Source organism: Dromiciops gliroides, chromosome 2, assembly GCF_019393635.1.
Source record: "Dromiciops gliroides isolate mDroGli1 chromosome 2, mDroGli1.pri, whole genome shotgun sequence".
Lineage (NCBI taxonomy): Eukaryota > Metazoa > Chordata > Mammalia > Microbiotheria > Microbiotheriidae > Dromiciops > Dromiciops gliroides.
The window spans coordinates 675,440,525-675,448,779 of NC_057862.1; the positions used below are offsets into that span (position 1 = coordinate 675,440,525).

The following is an 8,255-nucleotide window of genomic DNA, read 5'->3' on the forward strand; positions in this document are numbered from 1 at the left end:
CAGAAGCACTCTGTTTTGGGGAGCAGCTAGGTGGCACAGTGGATAAAGCATGGCCCTAGGTTCAGGAGAACCTAAGTTCAAATCCAGCCTCAGACTCTTGACACTTACTAGCTGTGTGACCCTGGGCAAGTCACAACCCTCATTCCCGCAGAAAAAAAAATTTTTAATGTAGTCTGTTTCCTCTTTTTCTTCTTGATGAATGAAGCAACATGAGGATATGCTATTCTGAATATTAGTAAAATAATTTAGTTGGATGTCATGATGGAAATTGTGACAATTTGTGGATCGGTGATGACACTATCTGAGAGTTTATGATGGAGGAGAGAAGAGCTAGGTACAGTAGCACAAGCACCCTAGATTTAGGGAGGGCAGATTTTTAAATATTCTGAGGAAGGGTAATTTGAAGCACGTAGGTGAAAATTCTGCAAAAAGAAGTCAACTAAAATGATTTGTTTAATTATCAAGAGTGAATTTTTGAATTCCTCACCAAGAGGAATGTTTCTGATGACAAGGAAACAGGGAAAGTTGTGTACATAGACAAATGTTGATGTGATAAAATTCACCGACTTGGAGTTTTAGAATACACTCACAGAAGTTAGGAACAATTAATGTAATAAGAGGATAAATCCAAAAATATGGCATGGTCCTATAACAATTGGGAAAGATGCTTGGAAAATGAGGAAAGCCTAGCAAAAATTAAGTTTAGTACAAAATCTTACACTATATACAACAAGCCCGGAATTCACTGTGAAAGTCTTTCCACACTGTTTACATTCATAAGGTTTCTCTCCAGAGTGTATTCTCTGATGTGCAGCAAGATTAGAACTCCTTGTGAAAGTCTTTCCACACCGATTACATTCAAAAGGTTTCTCTCCAGTGTGGATTCTCTGATGTGCAACAAGCCCGGAATTCACTGTGAAAGTCTTTCCACACTGTTTACATTCATAAGGTTTCTCTCCAGAGTGTATTCTCTGATGTGCAGCAAGATTAGAACTCTTTGTGAAAGTCTTTCCACACCGATTACATTCAAAAGATTTCTCTCCAGTGTGGATTCTCTGATGTGCAGCAAGACTGGAACTCCGTGCAAAAGTCTGTCCACATTGATTACATCCATAAGGTTTCTCTCCAGTGTGGATTCTCCTATGCTTAGCAAGACTGGAACTCTCTGTGAAAGTCTTTCCACACTGATTACATTCAAAAGGTTTCTCTCCAGAGTGTATTCTCTGATGTGCAGCAAGATTAGAACTCTTTGTGAAAGTCTTTCCACACCGATTACATTCAAAAGGTTTCTCTCCAGTGTGGATTCTCTGATGTGCAACAAGCCCGGAATTCACTGTGAAAGTCTTTCCACACTGTTTACATTCATAAGGTTTCTCTCCAGAGTGTATTCTCTGATGTGCAGCAAGATTAGAACTCTTTGTGAAAGTCTTTCCACACCGATTACATTCAAAAGGTTTCTCTCCAGTGTGGATTCTCTGATGTGCAACAAGCCCGGAATTCACTGTGAAAGTCTTTCCACACTGTTTACATTCATAAGGTTTCTCTCCAGAGTGTATTCTCTGATGTGCAGCAAGACTGGAACTCCGTGCAAAAGTCTGTCCACATTGATTACATCCATAAGGTTTCTCTCCAGTGTGGATTCTCCTATGCTTAGCAAGGCTGGAACTCTCTGTGAAAGTCTTTCCACACTGATTACATTCAAAAGGTTTCTCTCCAGAGTGGATTCTCTGATGTGCAGCAAGATTAGAACTCTTTGTGAAAGTCTTTCCACACTGTTTACATTCATAAGGTTTCTCTCCAGTGTGGATTCTCTGATGTGCAGCAAGACTGGAATGCTGTGTGAAAGTCTTTCCACACTGATTACATTCATAAGGTTTCTCTCCAGTGTGGATTCTCTGATGTGCTGCAAGATGTGATTTCTCTGTGAAGGCCTTTCCACAATGATTGCATTCATAAGGTTTCTCTCCAGTGTGGATTCTCTGATGTGCAACAAGACTGGAACTCCATGTGAAAGTCTTTCCACATTGATTACATCCATAAGGTTTCTCTGCAGAGTGTATTCTCTGATGTGCAGTAAGACTGCTCATTCCATTATGAATGCTTATTCCATTCTCTTCCTTTCCCAACATCTGCACTGCAATTTGATGGAACAAAGAAGGAAGAATCAGGATCAACTCACTATGCCTGGCAGGATTAGGAGCAATGAGCTATCATGTTAGCAGCTCAGAGTAACCAGAGGGAAAAGGTCCTTACCTACAGAAAGCAGGTTCTGGACATTCTCCAGCATGACCTCCTTGTAGAGCTCTTTCTGACAATGGTCCAAGAGGCACCACTCCTCCCTGGTGAAATCCACAACCACATCCTGGAATGTCACCAACTCCTAAACCAGGAAAATTAATATAATTTAGAGCTGGAAAAGACTGCAGAATTCATCTAGTCCAACCCTCATCAACTTAGAGAGAGAAACTGAAGCACAGAAGGAATTTGCCCCAAACTCCTCTAATCTTGATGTGTGTCAGACTCAGCATTTGAGACCATATCCAATAAGAACCCAATGGAATACTGAGAAAAAACATTTTGTATTTGAAGTGAGAATCATTTTGGAATAATAAAAGTTGGAGAAATGTCTTACTATGAAATGCTTCTTCCTACAGTCTCAGAGAGAAGTATGTGCTCGATGATTGAGGTATGAGAGTCTATGGAGAAGTAATCAAGGGGATGTGAAATTCCTCCTCACCAGAAGGGATGTTACATGCCATAAGGGTCATGGTAAGAAATTTTATAAAATGTTTGTGAGAAATTATTAAATACTATGTACTCTGGGGTGAAAAAACATTACTACTAATCACTGAGAATAGAGCAAAGACAAAAACTATTTAATTTGATAAAAGCCTGAAATACTCCTACTAATTTGAAGGGAATGTTTACCCCTTCTTTTTTTGGTAGGCCAATGAGGGTTAATTGCCCAGGGTGACATATCTAGTGTCAAGTGTCTGAGGCTAGATTTGAATTCAGATCCTCCTGAATCCAGGGCCAGTGCTTTATCCTCTTTGCCACCTAGCTGCCCCCCTATGAAGAGGATTCTTTTTTTTAAATAAAAGTATTTTATTATTTTCCAGTTACAGGTAGAGATAGTTTTCAATATTTGTTCATATAAGACTTCCAATTTCATCTGCAAAGAGTGATAGTTTTGTTTCCTCCTTGCCTATTCTAATTCCTTTAATTCCTTTTTCTTTTCTGATTGCTAATGCTAACATTTCTAGTACAATATTGAATAATAGAGGTGATAATGGACATCCCTCTTTCACCCCTGATCTTATTTGGAAGGCCTCTAACTTATCTCCATTACATATAATGCTTGCGGATGGTTTTAGGTAGATACTGCTTACTATTTTAAGGAAAGCACCACCTATTCCTAAGCTCTCTAGGGTTTTTTATTAGGAATGGGTGCTGTATTTTGTCAAAAGCTTTCTCTGCATCTATTGAGATAATCATATGATTTTGGTTCGTTTTCTTATTGATGTGGTTGATTATGTTAATAGTTTTCCTAATGTTGAACCAGCCTTGCATTCCTGGTATAAATCCCACGTGGTCATAGTGTATTATCCTGGTGATCACTTGCTGTAATCTCCTTGCTGATATCTTATTTAAGATTTTAGCATTAATATTCATTAGGGAAATTGGTCTATAATTTTCTTTCTCTGTTTCTGCTCTGCCTGGTTTTGGTATCACCACAATATTTGTGTCATAAAATGAATTTGGTAGAAATCCTTCACCTACTTTTGCAAAACATTAGGGTAGTTATTAGGGTAATGTAAATTTAAATAATACAAGATATTTCAATAGGTTTGCACCTCTAACTTAATATATAATGATGCAGCATTGAAAATATCTATTGTCCCCGCGAGACTGATGTTCTGTATTTTAAAACTTTAAACTCTTTGTCACATTGTGCTGCTAACAATTCTTCATTATATTGTACACAATATTTTATTGAGAATATGTTTCAAAGAAACAACAATGCTTAAACTTAACATTCACCAAATAAAACAATGGTGTGATATTTTACATGGGAATGAAAGACATGAAAGTTTATAGAGAAGTGATGGGGGTTTTCTTCAAATAGCAATAGCACTTGTTAACATCCGTGATGGGACTTAGTGATTGCTAGCATTTCTATGGTGCTATAAGACTTGTGAAGCCCTTTACAAACATTATCAAGGTAGGATAGCAGAAGGGAGAGACCATATACACCATAGCACTAACTGAGTCATGAGGAAATCAGTGAAGGAACAGCTAGGTGGCACAGTGGATAAAGCGCTGGCCCTGGATTCAGGAGTACCTAAGTTCAAATCCGGCCTCAGACACTTGACACTTACTAGGTGTGTGACCCTGGGCAAGTCACTTTACCCCCATTGCCCTGCAAAAAGAAAGAAAGAAAGAAAGAAAGAAAGAAAGAAAGAAAGAAAGAAAGAAAGAAAGAAAGAAAGAAAGAAAGAAAGAAAGAAAGAAATCAGTGAGGGTCTTGGAGAGGAAAAAATGGAGAATACTCTTCTGAAGGAAAAGAGATTTGGGATCATGAGGAGAGAAGATTGTTAGATAAGATTTTCATGTTAGATTATTTTAAAATTAGATTTCTTTGCCATGAGAGAAGATTGAATCTGAAGAGTGTTTTGTACATAGTTGTTTGTATATTGCCTCCCACATTAGACTGTGAGCTCTTTGAGGACAGTCTTTCATTCAACAAGCATTTGTTAAACACCTACAATGTACCAGGAACTGTGCTAAGCACTGGGTAATACAAAAAGAGTCTCTGCTCTCAAGGAGTTCCCACTCTAATGAGGGAGACAACATGCAAAGAAATACTTATAAAGAACATATGCATATATATGCATGTATATGTATATGTACACATACATATCTAATTGCCTGTATGCGTGTATGTATATACATATTTACATGTCTAAACATATACATATACAGGAAATTTGCAATAATAAGCAGAGAGAAAGCACTAAGAATGAGAAAGGGAGTATTTTTATACTCTTAGCATTTAGCATGATGTCTGACATTTAGTAGGTACTCAATAACTGTCTGGCTTCCCTTCCGCCATTCTTTTCCATTCATCATCAATTTCTTGTCGACAGGGTCTTGAAGTCTCTCTGTCTCTGTCTCTGTCTCTCTGTCTCCCTGTCTCTCTCTCTCTCTGTCCCTATCTCTTTCTAATTCTCTCTGTCTCTATCTCTCTCTCTCTCTCTCTCTCTCTCTCTCTCTCTCTCTCTCTCTCTCTCTCTCTCTCTCTCTCTCTCTCCTTATCATCTTCTGTGTGTGTCTCTCTCGCAACTTCCCCACACTTATCGCCGCCGTTATATCGAGAGAGACTTTTCTGCATTCGTTCTGCTACCAGGTTGACTTCCATCCTGTTGTCCTTAGCTCCTTCCTCTCCCCTCCACTGCCCGCCCCCCGGTTCCCCTTCCTCCTCCTTAGGATCACGAGCAATCTGATCTAGCATGTCCAAGGACAATGGTGTGAAACCTCTCTCAGCCACAGTGTCGTTGTCAGAGGAGAATACCAAGTCAAGGGGAAAATCACGGCGGAGGGCAAAGGGCGAAAACCGTTCCAAAGGGACAACTTGATGCTCGCATCTGCATTCAGACTCCCGTCGTTCTTCCTCTGAATGTGGAGAACGTTTCCCATTGGCGAGTCTCTTGCCATTGTCTTGGATCCTTGGACTGCCGAGAGGAACTGCTTCTCGGGGACTTAGTGGATCAGCAGCACACACGGTTGCTTTGCCGGAGGGCAATCTTCTTTCTCCTGGGTCTGCTCGTGTCCAGGCCGTTTTGCCGTGCGTTCCGTGGACTGCTGAGCAAAAGGCGTCTTCCGTTGTGGGCTGCTTCAGTCTTTTCCAGAGGTGGCTCGTCTGCCATCTTGCCAGGATTCTGCTCAGCTCCTGAACTCGCTTCTTCTTCCTTTAGAGTGGGGCTCTGGTAGGGTGCAGAGGGGGAGGGGGAGTCCCGCCCCACTAGTAGCGCGATTGGCTGTCTCTTGCCCCTGGCCCTCCCCCTGCCGGCCACTGCGGACTGTGACTCCGCCCAGGCCGGGCAGCCAGTCTATATAAGGGCGCAGAGAGCTGGTGGCCGGACCTGACAGGGTCCCTGTGCTGAGCGTCGGAAGGGAAGGCGCCCCGCTGCCTCCATCCCTCCCTCAGCCTGGTGGACCTTTCCGGCGTCCAGCCTCGCTGCTCCTGGCCTCGCCTCGAGTTGCCTTCCGTCAGGAGGCCTCTGGCTGGCTGCCAGGCTTTCTGGCTCGGCCCCTCGTCGCCCTGCCCACGTGGCCCGTTGGCTCTCTGAGCCTCTTGACGGTGGACGGTCGCCCATCGCAAGGCCTCGGGCTTCTGCGTCCCAGAGGACTGTGCTGGGCTCCCAGCCAGCCCCTTTCCCTAGCTAAGCTCTCTCCACCCATCCAGGCACAGGCACAGGCACAGGCACAGCCCCTGGGCCTCGGCTCTCTGCTCCTCAGGGCAGAGCAGGGCCAAGGCCAGGAGCCCTCGTGCTCTTGCCGGGGGCGGTCCACCTTGAGGCCCTCGCGCGTCGCCCTGCCCCAAGCCGCGAGTGCCGACCAGCCATGCCGATCCTCGAAGCCTTATGCGAGGAGCTGCTGGAGGCGCTGACGTCGCTCTTCGACGCAGGCTTCCTCGACCTCTGTGCTCGGCTGGCCCAGCTCCAGCACGAGTTGCCCGCCATGGCCACTCAGCTGCTGCACGACGCCTGGGCCTGGGAGGCCTGGCTGCGAGTGGGGGACGGCCCCCGCGCCCAGCAACTTCTGCTCCACCTCTGGGCCCCTGTCCTCGAGCTGGACTTGGAGCTGATGCACAGCTCTCTGCTCAGCCTGGGCGACAGCCTGGCCCACGAGCTGCCGGGGGCCAGCGCCGACTCGGCGCTCTGCCTGCTGGACCAGGCTCGCAGCTGGCTGGCCCAGGCCCAGCCGGGGCTCCTCTTCCGCCGCCTGCGGGAGCTCGACCACCAGGGCACCCTGTTCCAGGCTCCCCCGTGCGAAGACGACGTCCTGGCCGCCCTGGAGGCTGCGCCGCCGTCCTCGCCCACCAGCCACAGCCTCGCCTACCACAGCCTGGCCGACCTCTCCACCCTTGCCCAGCTCCTCCAGCTCCTGGCCCAGCCAAACATCCTCCAGCCTTTGTACTGCCTGCAAGGCATTTTGGACGCGCTCCAGAACCCCCAGTGCTGGGCCATTGTACACAGCCAAGTGCTCCCCTCCCACTAGCCCCAGCAGGCCCCCAGGGCTCCCTCCACAGCCCCACACGCAAACCCGCCACCACCTCTGCCTTGCTTCGCCCACCCTCATGCCCTGCTTCACGCCCAGGGGCTTCCTGACAAACGCCCTTCTGCCCAGCTCCCATTTCACTGAACCGCACGCCCCAGCTCGCCACACACAACACAACTTTGGCGAGACGCAGCTGCCTCACACTGCCCTGCATCACCGCGGACGCAGCCTTCCAAACCCACCATTGCGCCTTTCCCAAACCCAGGCCCCCTCCCCCGCGCTCACCCCCGCTCGGCAATCCCCACGCCCTAGATCCCAAAGGATTTTTCCTGGCACCACGGCCCTGCGCATGCGCTCTCTCTCCCTCTCTCCCTCTCCCCCCCCTCTCTCTTTTTCTCTCTCCCCATCCCTTTCTCTCTCTCTTTCTCTCTTTCTCTCAATCTCTCTCTCTCTCTCTCACACACACACACACACACGCAAACTCACTTCTACCGCCGTACACAGGCACACAGGTAGACAGGCAGACACACCACAGGCGACGCCTGTCGGCACTCCCAAAGGCTCTCCCTCCCTCAGCTGCAGGGCCCTGATTTTGCTCATCCTCCACTTACTTGCCAAGGATTGCCCTAACCACGCCACACCCAAAGCCTTCTTCTACAGGATCGCCCCTGCAGGAAAGTTGACAAATTCCTCGCCCCATCCCTGACCACGACCCTTTTCAACATCTCCCATCCACCATTCTTTTCCGTTCATTATCAATTTCTTGTCGACAGGGTCTTGAAGGCTCTCTGTCTCTGTCTCTGTCTCTCCGTCTCTCTCCATTCCGCATTAGTTGGTGACACTCTCTGCAGCCCTCAGCTGGGATTACTGAAACGTGTCATTCGAGGTCAAAGCTCCCAGGACGGCACATGACAGTGCTTGCAGTTTTGAATTCGGGGAGAGTTGCCTGATGGATCCTTAAGGCAGGAATCCAG

At 46.7% G+C, this 8,255-nt stretch overlaps 1 protein-coding gene across 1 annotated transcript; it reads right to left on the reverse strand.

The window, feature by feature from the left end:
* Nucleotides 1-686: 686 nt before the first annotated feature.
* LOC122739604 (zinc finger protein 665-like) lies at nt 687-2,387 on the reverse strand. Its single transcript, XM_043981274.1, has 2 exons — nt 2,254-2,387; nt 687-2,134 (listed from the first exon to the last, which is right to left on the reverse strand). The coding sequence occupies exons 1-2, from the start codon at nt 2,285-2,287 to the stop codon at nt 687-689; spliced, it is 1,482 nt and encodes a 493-aa protein (XP_043837209.1). The 5' UTR covers nt 2,288-2,387.
* Between the last annotated feature and the right edge of the window lie 5,868 nt (nt 2,388-8,255).

Excerpts from the sequence above, each read along its gene's own strand:
- LOC122739604 (XM_043981274.1), bottom strand. The coding sequence starts at position 2,287 with ATGCTGGAGAATGTCCAGAACCTGCTTTCTGTAG. Across the intron at positions 2,135-2,253 it reads CCAGAACCTGCTTTCTGTAG|TGCAGATGTTGGGAAAGGAA; the intron begins GTAAGGACCTTT and ends ATCAAATTGCAG.